This window comes from Brienomyrus brachyistius, chromosome 23, assembly GCF_023856365.1.
Source record: "Brienomyrus brachyistius isolate T26 chromosome 23, BBRACH_0.4, whole genome shotgun sequence".
NCBI lineage: Eukaryota > Metazoa > Chordata > Actinopteri > Osteoglossiformes > Mormyridae > Brienomyrus > Brienomyrus brachyistius.
Window position 1 is genome coordinate 14,749,118 of NC_064555.1, and position 17,920 is coordinate 14,767,037.

Here is a 17,920-nt window from a genome sequence, read left to right on the forward strand (position 1 = left end):
TCACTGTGTAGATGTTAGTATATGAAGTATATTTGTGGGCCATGTGTAAATGTTGTATGTGAAATATATCAGCTAGTCCAGGAGTACCCAAATATTTTTCTCTAAGGGGAAAATTCCACCAGTAATACAAAGCCAAGGTTGAGTGCGTCTGAAAAAAAAAGGTTCCCAAAACATGCAGCTTTTTGTGTGGTCTGTCCTCACCGTGCGATGCCGGTTCCTCCCTGAAGGGGTGCTGAAGAAGGTCAAGGAGGCAAGTAGTAATGGATTCACCATTTGGGTCCTACATGGAAGCACAACTAGTGACAGAGGGTGGGAGTCAATCCCTGCAGTAAAATACAACACAATGTGCTGATACCCTCCCAGTGAGAGGATCACTTCTTTCTGTTATCCTGTTTAGAAAGACATCTTTGAGGTAGGAGGGACATAGGATGGACTGGTGAGCCGTCTATGGTGGGTGTGGGAACGCATGCATCAGGAAGCACAGTGGGCCTGAATGAACCAAATTCTTGGAGTGCCCTTCCCCCAACCCCCACCCCCGAAAAGCAATTCCTTCCTTACACTCCCTCCTACCTCCTGCGTCCTGTCTTTCTGGAGAAGCGGCTAATGTGCTAATGGGTTAATGTTCACTGGTTGACTTCTCCCCAATGGCATCTTGGTTCCCATTTGACAAACATACGGCAGGCCGACAATAGCGCAACAATGTGTCATTCCGCAGCCCTGGCTGACCTGTGGCTGGCTATTGTTGGTGTTAACCATTGTTGCCCTAACAACACAAATTAAGGAGATAGTTCCCAAGTGTTTTTCTTGTAGCAGGAGGTGGTGAGGTGTGGGATGGGGGGTGTGTGTTCACTTCTGCCATTGTGGGGGCCAGTGTTTCTTTATTTTCTTTGGTACCAATGAATATCTAGTGGAGCAACAGATTGTGAAGTTGCCTTGAATGCTACCACAGAATTCCACCACTCGATTTTTTTCCCCCTAGCAAGCCGTGATTGGCTGTGTTTAGTAGGATTTATAACTTCTGATATCATATTAATAGAACTTTATCTTAATGAAATCCATCCGTCTCAGCTATTGCAGAGTTGGTATGAGTAATTTAGGAACACTGATTTGCCTAACTGTGTGTTTTTATGTGAGGAAATCAGCAGAAACATGGAAGGATGTGCAGAGCCCACACACATAGAGCCAAGGATGAGATTCAAACCCTCAACCCTGAAGGTGAGATGCAACAGCACCACCTACTGTGCAATCATGCTGCCTGTCAGCTTAACTGTTAAATTAAATATGCAGCTCAATGAATAAATAAAACGTGTGTAAAAGATGTGTAAGTAGACAATAAATATTATTTCGAAAGGATTTACCCAGAAGGACATCCACTTCTTTATAAAGGATAAATTCTCCTGTCAACAGCCATGAAAGCGTAATAAGGATGGGTGACTTTAGAGAGTCGCTGGAGGTGGCAGGTCAGGGGATGAAGGCTGGTCCTTCAAGGCTTTAAGATGCCAACATTCAGAAGTAGCCTTTGGAGGTAGTTTTTTGAAGAGAAATTTTGCTCTTCTCTGAATGAACCTCAGTTCTCTCCGTCACAGAGCCCACGGCAACCGATTGCCATCTGTCTCCTTCTCAACTGATTTAAGTAATGATCCCATGACAAGCATGATGTACAGCAGCAATCTTGCCATTCTTAGGTATATTTAGATTACAAAAATCACAGAAATCCCCTTTGCAGTAACCAGCATGAACGTGCTGACATCAGCTGTTTTCGTCTTGGATCAAGTCATTACTTAATCCAGCCTTACGGGGGAGCAGTTGTAGAGTCTCTCAGTTCTGATAGGACTGATTTTAGTGCAAAGTAGTTGTAACTCAGCAAAGATATTGAAACTGAATGGTTTCAACAGATAGTGATTTGTAATCAATGTAACGCTGCCATGTATGTTCATGACCTGTTGCCGTACTCTACTGTTTGTCAGTTACAGGAACTGACGAGATAGGCATTTAGTCTAACTTGGGAAAACTTTTTTTGTATGCAAACTCTTTGTTTGAGGATATGTTTGCTCTGTGATTTTTTTCTGTTGTGTTCTTTGGTGTTTGTGTTTATTGTACAGTGAAGTGTTTCTGCCAAATCGTTTGTAATATTGTCCTGAACCACAACCAATTCTGAATGTTCACACTTACCGACAAAAAAGTCTTCCGAGTTCTGTGTTCCAGATTGTGAATCTTGCCTGTGTCTGTCGCACCGTTCTTCGGTCACATTTTTGTTTATTTCCATCCCACCCATGTGCAGCTTCTCCCAGGAGGCCCGTGGAAGACCCCCATCGAATGTCCGTTTGTGCTTCCTCCGTGTTTCCTACCCCCTCTCCATCTGCTCACCCCCCTCACTCACTGTTGTCTTTCCTCATCCACTCTTAATCTGCCTCATCAGCCCCTGGCTCATTTACCCCTGTCTCTGTCCCCCCGCCCCCCCTCCATACACACACACACACACACACACACACACACACGCTACACTCCTCCACTTCCTCTCCACCATGCCGAGCGGCCCTTGATGGCTCACCTCGGTACCCAGGGACCAATCAGTTACTGTCCTCCCATACATTGACCCACACGCACACCCTCATGCATCATTTAGCGCCGTTCCTCTTGGGCACGCAGCATACGGGAATGATGAGGGCGGGGGTTTGGGGGGGGGGGGAGGCTGCATGCAGAGAGGAGGGAGGGACGGGCACAGCAGGGAGAGGAGGTTAAAAAGAACTAAGGATATCATGAAGACAGGAGAACTGCAGGGGCAAAGGCCATACTGATTACCGTTCACCATATTTTTTAGTAACCTCATTATTTTCATTGATTCAAATGTAGTGAGTTCTGGTACCTTGACCATAGCTGCGGCCTGCTAGTAGCGGACTGATTGATTGGGGGTAAATACATAACACATCACTGAAATAAGGTACACTGTCTTTTGTGCTGACATCAAAGCTGAATGGAATGGGTGTAGTGTTTCCTGCAGGGTAATGGTCTCTGGCCTTTCTGGAAAGACATCTGTTGAGAGCTAAGGCAAGGCACAAGTTCTGAAGTTTGTTTTTTTGTCTTACCTTGGTTGATTAGATCCCATCAGCCACTGCATCTGCTTTCGGGGAGGCTTGGGTTCTCCGTGGATCTTGTGGGAGATGCTAGTTCTGAATTAGATCCCCATTCTACCTACTTTTGTAGGAGTTACTGCATTTGAAGGAGATGTGCCAGAAATCCCAGCTCTGCAGAACATTCTGGAACCTGTTCAAAGCCAAACGACTGTGTAGTAAATGGCAGCAAAAACCTACTTTATTGATGGGATGGTGAATATTACAAAGCTTTGCCAACCTTTAAAATCTACGCCACCATTGCAGTTTTTAATACTATTTCAATACTATTCATCTCCACTTTTATTATTGTGAACTTCCTGTATCCATCTTTCTATAAACGCATTAATCTCTGAGACACTATACTGAACTTCTGTTACACCTACTATTTGAATGTGTTTAGAGTGGAGGCTAATACACTGTGGCCAACCGGGTGGGTCGATGCAAATCCAGAAATCCACTTTCAGTCGTTTATCATTTCGGCGACTTTCAAACCAGGAACTGTCAAACGAAATCGGCATACACAAAAGCTGGAACGCAGACGACAAATGAAGACAAAGCCAGATAAAGTGAAAACCACAACCTCCGATATGTGGTTCCTAGATGGAGGTAGTGAGCCAAACGCCTGTGTGGCTGACTCCATGCTTCTGTGGATGTTTGGCATGTGGAGATAGATGCTCCTGATGGGCTGGTTGGGTGAATGTGGCCCTCAGTAGTGAAAAATGGTTTGGTAGGTCGGGGGCTTTTGTAGAGTTTCCTACTGTATAATCTCCCCCCACCAACGGTGCCCTGACTTCACACTTCACAGCAATACCCACCTCTGTCTCCTGACATCCTCACTGTGGAAAATATCACGAGATGGGAGCAGCATCGCTTAGGCTTCCAAAGTTGGCCCAAAAATGCTTCTGCTGAAACATCTGCCTCACAGGCACAACAGCGCCACCCTTAGCCCGCAACCTTTCGTTCGCCGCCGCTCCCTCATCTCTATGCCTCTCGGACTCGCAGGGAATCAGGCTGTGAGTATTACTGGGTGTTTACATGTGCCAGTTTGCGCCTCTCTGTTTACTTAGTGAAATTACATCACCATGTCTCCAGTAGCTGGGTTTAGAGGCAATCTCTGTGACAGCATACTTACAGCCTCTTTCATGTGCTCCGTTATTCCGGTGTGGCAGTGTGGATCGCACGGTCATGCGGGCAGTTGTCTCAGCACTAAAGGGACACTGCTGATGGATTCTATATTGAACCCGGAGCTTAAGTAAATAAACAGCAACAAAAAAAGGACCAAACTGCAAGTAACTGTATATTTTATCTGAAGTTGAAAAGACTTGGTGCTTGTTTTTTTTTTTTTTTTTTAAAAAAAGAAAATTGTATGTTTTCCTATTATTCTCAACTGCAATTACGGGACTTACACAATCTCGCCACCAGGTGTCACTGTATTAAATTCCCATTGGACGAACGGGTCATTCACAGATAAGCAAGTGAGCATAACAAAATAAAACAAATATACAGCGCAGCCAGCTGAGGGCAAATGAGCGGGAAAATCGGCACATAAATAATGAGCGCTGCTCATGTAAAAATCTTTACTGGCCAAGTGTTAAGATTATGAGCTTTTGTTACAAGGTTGCTTGGCTACCTGGTGTTTGGTGGCTCTATGAGGTTCGGGATGGGCTAGGTTGGGTTAGGTTAGTGTTTTAATCTGACGGGTGCTGCTGGCGATGTTCTTATGCTGGAGGTGCTGGTCGCAGGCACACAAAGAATTTCCAAGGCTAAAGGTGAAGGGGGTCTTGTAGAAGCAAGTTACCAGTTGTATTGTTCTGAGAGTGTTTAGCTCCAGGTCAGGGCTGGTACCTTTTCAGGGGCCCCAGGCAAAGCTCAACCTGGGAGCGCCCCCCCCCCCCCCCCCCCCCCAGAATTCTATTACTCTGCAATACAGGTGACTCTGGGGCCCAGGACAACTACCAATTCTGTGCTATAGCCAAGAGCCGGTCCTGCTCCAGATTGTTCGAAATGTTTGATAGGTTCAAATAAGGCTTATGAACCTATAATTGAACAAAACCGAATAGGCGTTATATTTTCACATATAATCAAGGTATTTTACATGCTGTATAGGTTTTCATTTTCCATTTATATAAACCCATTATTCATACATCTGAATGATTTAATGAAGTTGTTCAGGTACCTAATGGTCACATGACAGATTAAAGTGGAAAGAGATGGCACTAATGGGCCACAGGTATGTGTGTGGAGGGGGGGGGTTGTTGGTGTTGGTGTGGAAAAACCATTCAGTTCATTGCAGGGTCTATGGGAGGGGAGACCAGGGGGCAGGTGGGTGTAATGGGGCATGTGACACACAGACATGCTGGCAGATGCGAATATCCCAGTCCACATAAGGGCACATTAGTATGTGTGTCTCTGTGTGGTGTCTGAAGGAGTCGATGGTCTTCCAATGGGGGGGGGGGGGGGACGGACATGCATGCCCTAACCAACTCACCAGCCTCAGCTTCGAGACTTCTTCACGCATGTGAACATGTGGCTCAGTGGGTAAGGCCCTATGATCAGAAGGTTGCAGGTTTGAATCCCCTGCTTGGCAGGATAGTCACAAGTCTGTTGGATCCCTTCAGCAACACCTTTATCCCGCCCCCTCCCTCCCCCAAAAAAATGCTTCAGGGACACCAACCCTGTGCTCAGACCCCAAGCTTCACTCTCAGCCATATGTAGGGGGTGTACCTATAAATTATATTTTCAGGGGCCCCTGAAAAAATGTCACCTTGGACCCTATTTTTCCTATTCAAGGGCCCCTGTTGAATGTGGGGCCGACGGAATCTGCCAGGGTATCCATGCCCCTGTCTCAGCGGAGAGATTGGATTTGTTAAAAGAAGCATTTCAGTGTGCCTGTACTCATACACGTATAAATGGTAAAGAAAGTAAGATTTTGTTTCAAAACGTTAGTAAGAGTCAGCTGGAATTGCGGGGGTTGGGGGAGGGGGGCACTGAGATTAACTACAGTAAGGTTCCTAAACTCATATCGGCTGTAGCAATAAATAAACAGCAGAACGATGAAAAATAATTGAATGTAACAGCACAGCCAAATTATGACATGCAATGAGAAATTACAAGCTAGATGTAGCAGCCAAATAATGAAAGCGTGCCATGATATCCACTGAGAGAAAGTTATAACTTCTGATTATCTGCCGCTGTAAACACGCTCCCTCTCTTTAAATCTCTTATGAATAGTAATGTAACTGCCAAACTGATGTGATTAATTTCCACGGTAAAATATCCTGGAGAAACATATATTTCCTAATGTAATGCGTACCGAGCTGAAATGCAGAGTACGATATTCCTTTTAGTGTCTCTTGTCTAGATCTCACTTTCATCCATCTCTCTCGTCCTCCTCTGCCAAGACCCGTCTTGCAACAAGTACAGGCTGTGCGCAGAGCTGACAGCTAAGCTCCGCGTTCGCAGGATCGATGCACCCAGGAACGCCATAAACGTGACGCGTTCCCGATTGAGGCCGGTGTGTGGCGTTCACGTGCATCCATCACCCTAAAACAGCGACTACCCAAGCGTTCCTTTTTAAAAGTAATCCTCGTTAAAATATCCAGATTTTATTTTCTCCAACCTTCTGAGAAGGAACTCGGGGGAAACATCCAGTCACTCCCATACGTGAAGATTATTCTGTTCTGCTTTAATATTTCCTCACGAAAAATCACGTGTGCTGCGTTTCTTGACAACAGAAAAATATTGGGAACCATAAAATCTGCTGGACTGGATGTAACGGCCGGGCCTATGCAGACCTGATCCAGAGAGCATCCTGCCGGGGGTACCACCACAGCCGATTCACCATGGTAACCAATGACATGCATTATTTTTCAGAACGACTTGTACTTTTCACAAGTACAACAAAGGGTGGTGTGAATATTGTGAAGCAGGATTTTTTTTTTGACCCAGCCCCCCCCAGGACTGAAGCCCAACACAGTGCCACGAAAATCATAACATCTGATCCTTAAAAGTGATTAAAGGTGATGCAGCAGCGTATGATGGGCAACAGCAGAGAATTTCCTTCTCCTGTCCAAAAAAATATGGGGGTTTTGGGGACCCCTGGATCCGATTCATGTGCCTCGCTGAGCCCCTGCTCAGAAAGGGCCTCAGCCAGAAAAGAAGGACAAACTGACCAACACAAAAAAAGGGGGCCGGCCGGCCCTCACAATGGAGAAAGGGCCCATGCATGCGCTCCCCACATTTACAACTGGACACTGCAGATGATGCATCGCAGGCGATTGGCCAAGCCTCATTCAAACAACGGCCAATGAGAGGCCAAAAGGAGACTCCTGACTGGATTTCGGCCAATCAGATGTCTCGGGTGTCCAAAGCCACACGTCCTTTGATGAATGGAATTGCCAATTCGGTTACATTGCTCTCTAAGCACAAGATTTGTGCTGCATATTTAGGAAGACCTGTTTGCAATCAATTCGAGTGGATGGAGTTTTGCTTTTCAGATAACATGAATTTTTACTTAGACTCTTGTTTTCAGTGGGATATTCTCCCTCACTTTGATAGTTTATATGGTACAATGCTTAAATTCCCTTAAAATGGTTTAATTATATGTACCACCAAAAGCTTTTAAAGTGATTAAGTAGCTCTGAAATTGGACTTTTTTCTCCAGGAGTGTCCACAACTCAATTAATTGCAGATTACAATGCTTCTTCAACAATGAAGGAGGATTGTAATCTGCTCCTTAATTAGTCGCAAACAGCAAGCGGTGAAAGCCAACGGCCAACTGAAGATCCGCAAAACGAGGAAACATTTAACAAAAGTGGCGGCCCCTTGACATCACCGTCTGGCTGTGTGCGGCGGCAGGTGGTGTAGCTGCTAGGGGACTGTAGCTGGCCGTGTGACGGAACAGTCGCAGACTCGAGTCCCAAGAGGAGGCAAACCAAAGCTGAGCCTTCGAGCAAAGTACTTAAGCATGTTCAGGATTCAGAAGGTCACGACTCGGCACTGACATTCATATTTCAGCTCCATTTCCTGGATGATAGCAGCTAGCTGATGGACAGTCCTCCGGTCTCATATGTGCCAACAGATGTCTGGTGGAGTCAGTGTAACAGATTAGGTAGCATCTGCTGCAGGATCCATACTAGAGGAACTTATTAGGGATTCCAGGAACTAAATGCGTGACCTGATGGAGAACTTACCCTAAAGCAACTTAATTAAACATTTTTAAAAGAGTCCAGTCAGATTCATTGGTTTTCAGCGACCTGTAGCAAATCAGTCATTCCAGTACAATTAAGAATTATAGGTGTTTAGTTATTTTTCAAGGGGATAAATTAGAATTTTGTGCAGCATCCATCCTTGCTATCCTACCTCCTCCACCTTTGGCTGTGGCTCTTCCCAAATTCTACAAACAGGCAGAGGTGGAAGGTTCAGGTCCAGAAAGTAAAGATGCAGGCCAAGATTTTGTTTCAAGCAACCAGTTGAGTACTATATCACTGTGACTCTTTATACTTAACTGGTTGGTTGAAACAAAATCCTGGTTAGGATTTTTACTTTCTGGACCTGAAACTTCCACCTCTGCAAACAGGACTGCTGAGGGGATACAGGGTCACCTTGACGTTTCACCCTTTTTCCTGTGCAACCGCTGGCTTGTCCTGGCCGTACTGTAGCTCTAGTCTTCTGGACTTGCCAGGCCATTTGGATCCCAGCTCTAAGGGTCAACAAACAGCAGTGACCCCCCCAAAGCCCCCCATCCCAAACAGACATAAAGCAGTGAGGATCTAAAAGATGAAGTAAACGATGAGGCGATGACTGAAGAGCAGAGTTGTGAGCGCAGTTGGGACAGGAAGCATTTAAAGTGTTTATGAAACTTTATTTAAGAGAGACAACGAAAGGTGTTGCAGGTGGCCAGGATTTTTTCAGGAGGACAAGTGATATAGTGTTACCTAGAGTGACATACCTTCCTGATTTGCGTAACAGACTTCCTCCAAAGTAACTTCCGTATTTGAAAAGATTGCCTGTTCATACAGTTTGATAACATTACATCATTGTTATTTTAACCGATTTTTGCCTCAGGTCAAAAGGTGTAGTGTGAAACCCTGCTGTCTGTACTTAAGCAGAGCCCAAGCAGTGCATTATGGGATATCCTAACGTGTCCTACTGGGACCATTGGTGACATTTAGTGTAGATTCTTTTCATTTGAGAGAAAGAATTTGAACCCATGTTCTTACTAAACTCGTGAGGGAGGAGGGGCAGCATAAAAGCAACATGGCGAATACATAATTTTTTATTTCCTGCTGATTTGTCATTTTTGTATAGCTGCAGTGGGCTGAAAAGCTTACAGCCCGGAGGACGGACTCTGTAATTAGCTCTGTAGGCTTCTAAACATCTCACTAATCTGCCGGAGTGCTCCACGGCCCCACATACCTTGCCCATTGTCCCTCAGGGATGTGGGGGGGGGGACTGGGGGGGTGGTGGAGGGTTCCAGCAGCGTTTCCATCTTTACACATGCAAAATGGGAATTAATCCCAAACTAGTAGTTCACAAGTCCCGGAGGGCCAGGGCAGTAGGCTTTTGTCAGCAGCCGTCGCATGGAATGCAGCATTTCTGCGAGAGTTGCGATGCATGTTTGGAATATGAGTTGGTCTGACTGAGGGGCTGCTCGTTTCAATAAGGATAACTGACCTTCGCTCCCGTACGCTGGTTAGCAGGCCGTCATTCGAGCATTAGGAGGTGAGAATTCCTTTGTGTGTTGTGCAAATGCATCTACCGGTGGTAACAAAGCAGGAAAGAACAGCCCGTTCCTCTGAAAGTGGCTGAGAGTACGGCCGACGAGAATGCATTGACATGCGAGGTTGGACCTTGCCCCGTGATTCACGAATTCCAGTCACCTCTCTGCACGGTCACACACAAATGCATGTATCAAGATGGACCGGCAGCAAACCATCATTCCCTGAAAGGGCGAGATTCCTGGGGAGGACAGAGAATGACATTTAAGTGGCTTTTTACTGCATATTTCTTTATGAGTTACATTACATATAATATCCCGATTAAAACATTTGTAGCACTGTTCACTAGCTCCACTTACAACAAAAAAAGTGATGTTTATTGGAAGACAAATGTCAGTGGCTTATAACCCTGATCTTGTGGAATGACAGCAATATTTAATTAGGGATGTTCAAGTTTTGAAATGAATTCAATTCACTTATCTTAGTAATTCTAAATTTTTTAGAGAATGCCTTTAAAATGTTGTATGCTTGTCCTGCTAAGAATGCTAATACATTTTCAGATGTAAATGAGAAACTGAGCACTCAAGCAATTAAATAACTGAATAGTTCATTAATCCTAATGAAACTGAATGCCATTTCTACTACTGTCAGAAGTGCACAAGCAATCCAGGCCAGATAATTACCACGATACTTTATTTGCTCTGACATAACCCGTATCACTCTTCGAGGAGGAATCACACATTCTTGTATCCTGGAAATATTAACCTTCTTTATTCAAATAGGGTTCAAAACAAAAGTCGGCACAGGGCAGGAAAAAAAATGTTTACCAGAGTTAGCTGATTGACGTTATGATAATGCTGAATACTTATCACTATCTCTTACAGAATCAAACTTCACATAATTTATGTGCATTAAGTGGGGCAATTAAAAGCCTCCATTCATGTGCATCCAGTATCCAGTAAATGTGCAGCCTATAAGTAGCAGAAAGAAGGGGGACATCGTGGATGTATTGTATTTCGTTTATTTTTTCAAGTAGATTTAAAAAAATACTAATTGTCTGTATTCGAGTATTACTTTAGTGGGAACATACTTAAATACAAATCAATCTAAACCATTGACCATATGGATGATTGATTTACTGGGAAAATAAAATCATCGCGTCCGCTCCCATTAACACCCAGACACGTCGCAGTAACAGAGACCATACCGAGGTCGCGATAGGAGCAACGAACTGAAAAATCAGTTTTCCCCGCTGGTGGTTTTTAATTTACCTATAACGCGGTTGATATACAACTTATAGTAAAATACTGCAGGCGACCAAAACGGGCGGTTATACGTGTTGTGGTTGTCCACAAACAGTCGCTTATTAACGTCACTAGAGAAGGGTGTATCGGCTCAGGTGAAGCGTAATTCAGCACGAAATGAACAGATGCCGCACGGCAATAAGGAGCGATTACTGAGCGGCGCTGTAGCTTTAAGCGAGGGCGTGGCCGCGCATTTATGCAAATAGCGAGTCCGGCTCCCTTTTCTCGCCGATCAAATAGAGCTGCAGTCCTTTAAACTATTCACAGTTTAATAAGGCTGTGGCGTGGGGCGCAGTTCGCTTTGCTGTCGGTGCGGACCGGTTCAGAATTGTCATTTAGAGTCAAAGACCGGTTTAATCTCAGCCGCAAGTCAACAACGCAGTGGAGAGAGAGAAAAACTATCCTTTGGAATAAAAACAGAAATATGTAAAAGTTTGCTTTAATTTTTTCCATTGTGAAAACCGAAAATCCAGGCATTTTAAACTCAAACTTTTCTTCCCCCCCCCACGTTTGACTCTCTTGGATATTAATCCGTCTGTGTTTTGACGCCCACCTCGCACAGAGGAGAAAGGAAAAAGAGCAAGATCGTGTATCTTTCGGTTGCCGCTTGACAAGGCTGAAGATCATACGCTGGTGTGTCTTTTTTGGAGGGGGGCTGTTTTACCTTAATCATTCTCGATGCTTCTTAAAACGTTTGATTTTGTGGCAAGCGAACCGGTGAGTGTGTTTCCTCCCCCGGTTTGTAGTTAAGCATTTCAGAATACGGTGCAAAGTACCATTTTTGCCTACAGGATCCACCATTTAGGAGTAAAGAGCAGCACAATTCAAAGGAGGCGGCGGATTCCCTATTACAATGCAGCCTTGTGTAATGTAGCCCATAGCCAATTGCGAAACTAAAGTTTACAAGTGGATCACGACAAGTGTGTTCTGACTGCGCGAAGGACGCCTGGATACATTCGCACTGGGTTTTCTTCAAACCAGCGCTTTAATTAAGATATGGCTAGCTAACGGCAATTAATTATACATAGCCATTGTCGCTGTCTGGTTCATTAAATTGATTACGCGCTCTGGGTGCTTGGTGCGTCTCTGCTCTGCTTGTATTTCATTTTGCGATTACGTATGTACAACTCCCTGTAACTAATTCTCGTAACTGGTTAGGTCAGCATAGGAGGTAATGGTGTGAAATGTTTTCGCACTGGGCAGCTATGCGATTTGGTCTAATGCCACCTGTCACCTTTTTGTCCCCCCGCAGATTGTGATAAAGTGAGGGGTTTGCGGGGTAGGAGGGGAGGGGGCAAGAGGTTGGAGATGCCCGGGATCAATTCAAGCGCATCGCGGCATGAGAGCTGGGATATGGAGCACGATCGGTATCAGCACTATTTCTACGACGACCATCACTTGGACGAAGACTTTTACAAATCTACGGCACCCAGCGAGGACATCTGGAAAAAATTCGAGCTGGTGCCAACCCCGCCCGTGTCTCCCTCCAGGACTCCGGAGATGCCGGCTCCCTCGCCGGGCGACAGGCTGGAGTGGGTCACTCAGTTCCTGGGACAGGACGAGGAGCAGGAGGGCGAGTACAAAATCGATACCGAGGAAATATTCGGCAACCTCAGCTCCATCATCATCCAGGATTGCATGTGGAGCGGTTTCTCCGCCAGCAGGCAGCTGGAGAAAGTTGTCAGCGAGCGACTGGCCGGCTCCGTGCAGACCAAGCTGCCCCTGACCGCGCAGACCGGCGCAAACCACACGGGAAAGGCGCAGTGTGCGTCCCACGATGCGCCGGCCGCTCCCCACGGGCTGGCGACTGACTGCGTGGACCCCGCGGCGGTGCTTACCTTCCCGATCGGCAACTGCAAAAAGCAGGCGTCGTCCGGCACCGAGTCACGCACCGACTCCTCCGGTAAGGGACTCCCATCTCTGCCGTACATTGATCTTTGTTAACAAGACTGCTGCCGAGCTTCACTCATTCGTCTGCGGTTGGAAGGGCTCAGGGCAGTCTCGGTAGAGTAACTCGAGTTACAGGGTATATTTGGCAGAAGGGGGAAATTAATCTCATGGCGCCTGTGTTTGGCTATTCTTGGAATGACGAATCCTAAGCATAAGGTGTTAATGTGACAAAGATGGCCTTCAATTAACATTGGCTAGGGGTTGCCTTGGAATGAACGTTTCGATACTGCTAGAGAGTTTAATTTCCTGATGGACTTAGTAAAAACAAAATAACAATGTTGTGCCTAGTCACCAATGGAGAAATTTGTATTTCATATAAATTTTGGTGGTTAAGGAACGGATTTTTTAATAAAAAAAAAAATGTTGTGTAATCTCACTAATAGCCAGACAGGGAGTTGGGGGTCCCTTCTTGTCTATTTCTTGTTGATGAACCCCCCCATCCTAACACACCCCCTTCCTTAATAGCCAATTCAGCCAGGGACTGAAGGATTGCCGTAAGTGGGACTTGACCCACACAGTGTCAACAGAAGTAACTGGGCCTTTTAATACACGCAGCTGTGCTTCTGATCAGTTTGGGGTCCAATGCAGCACAAGCACCCAGTTTTGTGCCACATGCTAAAATGTTTATAGCTGATATAAACCTGAAATACCCCAAGTGAATGATTTCTGGAGGTGAGCACAATGCAAGCGTAGGCAGGCAACAACAAAACATGCGTCACAGGAGTTGTGAGAAAGCACCCCCCCCCCCCCCCCCAAAAAAAAAAGCAGGGAAGCCTCTGCAAGGCGGAGCAAGCACCTCCTTTTCTATAGGCTGTGAAAGTGTTATGTTGTTGAAAGAGCTATTCAACCCTAACAAAGCAGCAGCCACACCAACCCCCGACCTGATTTTGTCCCTAATTTCAAATTTAGATTTACCCAATCAGCACCTTAAAGAGAAGTTTCCTTGGGAACAGACGTAAAGCTATTTCTTAAAATCTACTTTTATGGTTTTAGTGGTCTGCTCTTGTTTAAAAAGTGGACGTGACGTTTTTGCTGGTAAAGAAACGATCTCGGCAACGTTGAGGGTTTCAGGTCCCCTCTTTTTAACGGAAATGAACAGCACTTGATTGCATCATTTGCTGAAGTGTCCTCCGTCTTCAGTCTTGGGTAAACAGCCCATTTAATGTTGTGAATGAAATACTTAGTGGTCCAGAGGAAATGGTCCTGTAGAGCCGTGTTTCCCAACCTGGTCCTTTGGAACCCACAGACGGTCCATGTTTTTGCTCCCTGCCAGACAGTCCATGTTTTTGCTCCCTCCTAGCTCCTGCACTGGGTCCCCGAGGATCAGATTGGGGAAACACTGCTTTAGATCAAGTCCTACGAAGTAGAATTTTTCATAGCTGGATGAGGCCTACCAATCTGATATTTGACCTCTGACCTCTGCTCCTCCCCCAAAGAGCCGCCCTCATTCACAGCACCCCGACATGAAGGGTTTCGGCTGTAGTATACATCAATATGAACTCGCAGCTGACTGGTTTAGTAAAGCATGAGGAGGAGGAGGAAATGTTGCTGGCATCATCATCACAATGACGACGACGATGATGGTGGTGGTTTAACAGACCCCTACTTGTGCCAGTACCCTATGTGCTGTCTAACTGTAACTGATGCTAAGTGATGGTCTTTGCAGATGAGGAGGAGATCGACGTGGTGACAGTGGAGAGCAAGCAGAATAAAGGGCAGCTGGTGGGGGGGCGTAAGCCCGTGACCATCACCGTGCGCGCCGACCCCCATGACCCCTGCATGAAGCGCTTCCACATATCAATCCACCAGCAGCAGCATAACTATGCCGCGCCGTCGCCCGACAGCCCGGTGGACCCCGAGCCGCCCCGGAAGCGGGTTCGACAGGAAGCCCCGCCTCAGCACCACCGGCCGCCGTCTCCAGAGAAGAGCCCCGGGGGAAAGTCCGCTGCCGCCGCCGCAGCCTCTCCACCGCACCAGTGCATCAAGTCGCAGCCCAGCAGCCCCCAAAGCTCCGACTGCGAGGACTCGGACCGCCGGAGGACCCACAATTACCTGGAGCGCAAACGTCGCAATGACCTGCGATCCCGCTTTCTGGCCCTTAGGGACCAAATTCCCAGTCTGGTGGACTGTCCCAAGACCCCAAAGGTGGTGATCCTGACCAAGGCCCGCGAGTACCTGCGCCTGCTGCATGCCAGCGAGCGACACCAGGCGCAGGAGAAGAAGCAGCTCCGATCACGGCAGCAGCAGCTCCTCAGGAAGCTGGCGGACTTGAAGCGGCTGTGAGGCGACGGATGGCCGCTCCGGACCGGGTGACTCATGGGGATGTAAAAAATAAACAAAAATGTCGAAATTATGCTTTTTCACATGACACTGATGAAACAGAGAGTGGGATTTTTTTTTCCATTTTTGGTGCGGGGAGGGTTTGATTTCTTTAGTTTTTTCTAGTTTTCTTTTGTCTTTGCACAAGTTTGCTTTAGATCAATGGTTGTCTTAAGGGAGAAGGAATTGGTTGCTCGATATGACATGATCGACGATTCAGATTTCATTCAATAATGTGAGCGATGTGTGGTCTGCATAACCATCCAAAGTTATTAAATAATTATAATCCCTTTTTCCTGCTCCATGGTCGGTGCATAGATCTTGCCAGGAAGAAACCATGTGGGTTTCCTGAACAGAAAAGGCTCTGTCGCCAATTTAAGGAGTATTTGAATTTTAGTGACGTGAAAACGCTAAGCAAATATAGTCTTTAAACTCTTTTGGACAGAACTTTATTTTTTTCCACCTGAAAATCAAACACACTACTACTCAAAATGTGTTTATCTAACCAAAAAAAACCCAACAAAATCCACCTTTGTTAACTTGTAGGAGAGGTTTATTGGTGTTTGTGAAATAGTTTATAATCGAAGTTTCAATTCGCGATGGTCTCTGAGAGCAGTGGACCATCACAAAACCTGTCTCCTACACCATGCACAGCTTTTCTCCCTATTCAAACAATCGTGTATCTTTAGCAACATCCTTAAGGTATCCTTTAGAGTCGTGTGTGTATATATATATATATATATATAAAGTTCTCTGTATATAAAATGAATGCTTGTTCTGTATGGATTCTTCTGTAAATATGTATGCTTGCCATTTACCAGGACTTTTGAAGGACAATTTTCATTGTCCCGTTAGCCCTCAGATGGTCTCAACTGTTGATCTGTCAAAAAATATTTACCAGGAAATATGTCAAAGCTTCTATTTTTGTTAAGAAATAATTAAAAAAATAAACAAAATAACACTATTTACTTCAATCACACTAGACACTTTGTGACACTTTCCACTGCCTGTACTTTTTAATTTCACTTTTTGGTTTATTGATTTGTATAGAGTCTCTGAATAATGCAGAACAATTTTATACTATATTTTCCTACAATGTGCTTGTGGAGAGTGGTCCTATACTCATTTAAATGTATGATTTTCTGGTGTCAAGTGCTGGACTGTGGATCTCGATGGCCTTTTGCATTAGCGCCTCAAAGACAACTGAAACTGCAGATCAAATGACTTGCTATTCAGATAAGTACTAGTAAAGCGATTATAGAGCTGAGTCTGGGCGAAAACTAGTCCAGACCCACAGAGCCGGTTGTTTTGTGATAGTTTCCTCAAGCAGAGACATGCCCTGACTCTGTACCGTTCCCCCTCAATTAACTTGTGGTTTAATTGCCCCCGATAATATAGGCCGCTGTGTATTATTACAGTGGCAGCTGTACAGTCATGCTAATGACGCTAATTGTCGGTAGCTTTAGAAAACTGCACGAAGACTTTTCCTATTGGCCAAGGAGAAAAATGAACAAAACTGGAGGAAAGCTTTTTAGTCGCTCTCCTGGAAATCTAGAAAAAGTTGTTTCAGCTGCATCTCAAAGGTATGCCTGCAGGTGGAAAGCATATAATATAATATAAAATTCCCTTTTAGCGATAGCCTTTATCCACAGGTGTGTCTTTTCTGCTACATCTACCTGCCAGTTCTCTGTATCTCGGAGATGTAGTCGCAGTGTATTTTGGTCGAGTCCAGCACATGTCACCTTATTGTCTAAGACTGCAAAGTTTAAGGAATGGCTGTTGTCCGCAGATGAATTCATACATGTCTGTGGAGTTTGCTTGTTCATACCTGCAGTTGGGTTGCTTATGTGAGTGTAGAATGGCTGCAGCCATATGTCAGCACTTTCTGTCCAGTACCTCATAAAAACATACATGGAAAAAAACTGAGAAAAATAAATGATTAGAGAAAATGATGCTGGCTTCTTCTTGTTGCACATGATGACTGACTTTAGTGTGGACATGTCAATTAAAGTAAAAAAAAAAAAAAAAAAATCTCCCCTGCTTACCCTGGTTAGGCCTTGGGGGAGTAAAAGCGTTTAAGGTAATCATAGTTCACAATGGAAGCCCCTCTTCAGGGTGCATTATGACGGTTCGTCCACAATCACCAACACGATAACTATGGTGTAACCTGTGATAGACGTTCCTAATCCAATCAGCTGTGGGAGACCATGATGAAATTACCACTTTTAACTGGTGATATTTATACTGTTGTAAATGTATTTATATAAAATAATTTTGCTTTTAAACCTGGAACAATATACGAGTACAGTATACAGTTTCAGGAAAAAAGTACCAATTTATATATTTGAGGCTACAATTACTTGTCACTGCAGCTGTTCCCTCTGCCAATTGACTTGAACCAGGCCTATATTTTTCCTGACAGGGTACCTAAGCTAATATATATATAATATATATGTTAATATAGCAGGTAGGCAAATGTTTCGTTGCCTCGGTAAGTTATTCCTCGCCTAAATTG

The 17,920-nt window shown here is 45.1% G+C and overlaps 1 protein-coding gene across 2 annotated transcripts; it reads left to right on the forward strand.

Moving 5' to 3' along the window:
* Nucleotides 1-11,370: 11,370 nt before the first annotated feature.
* Nucleotides 11,371-17,357, forward strand: myclb (MYCL proto-oncogene, bHLH transcription factor b). 2 transcript variants are annotated; one of them, XM_048993179.1, is made up of 3 exons: nucleotides 11,374-11,853; nucleotides 12,389-13,039; nucleotides 14,753-17,357. In XM_048993179.1, exons 2-3 carry the CDS (start codon nucleotides 12,445-12,447, stop codon nucleotides 15,367-15,369), a joined length of 1,212 nt encoding a protein of 403 aa, XP_048849136.1. In that variant the 5' UTR covers nucleotides 11,374-11,853; nucleotides 12,389-12,444; the 3' UTR covers nucleotides 15,370-17,357. The 2 variants fall into 2 exon arrangements, with proteins under 2 accessions (XP_048849137.1, XP_048849136.1); XM_048993180.1 differs by having other exon boundaries at nucleotides 11,371-13,039.
* Nucleotides 17,358-17,920: the final 563 nt, after the last annotated feature.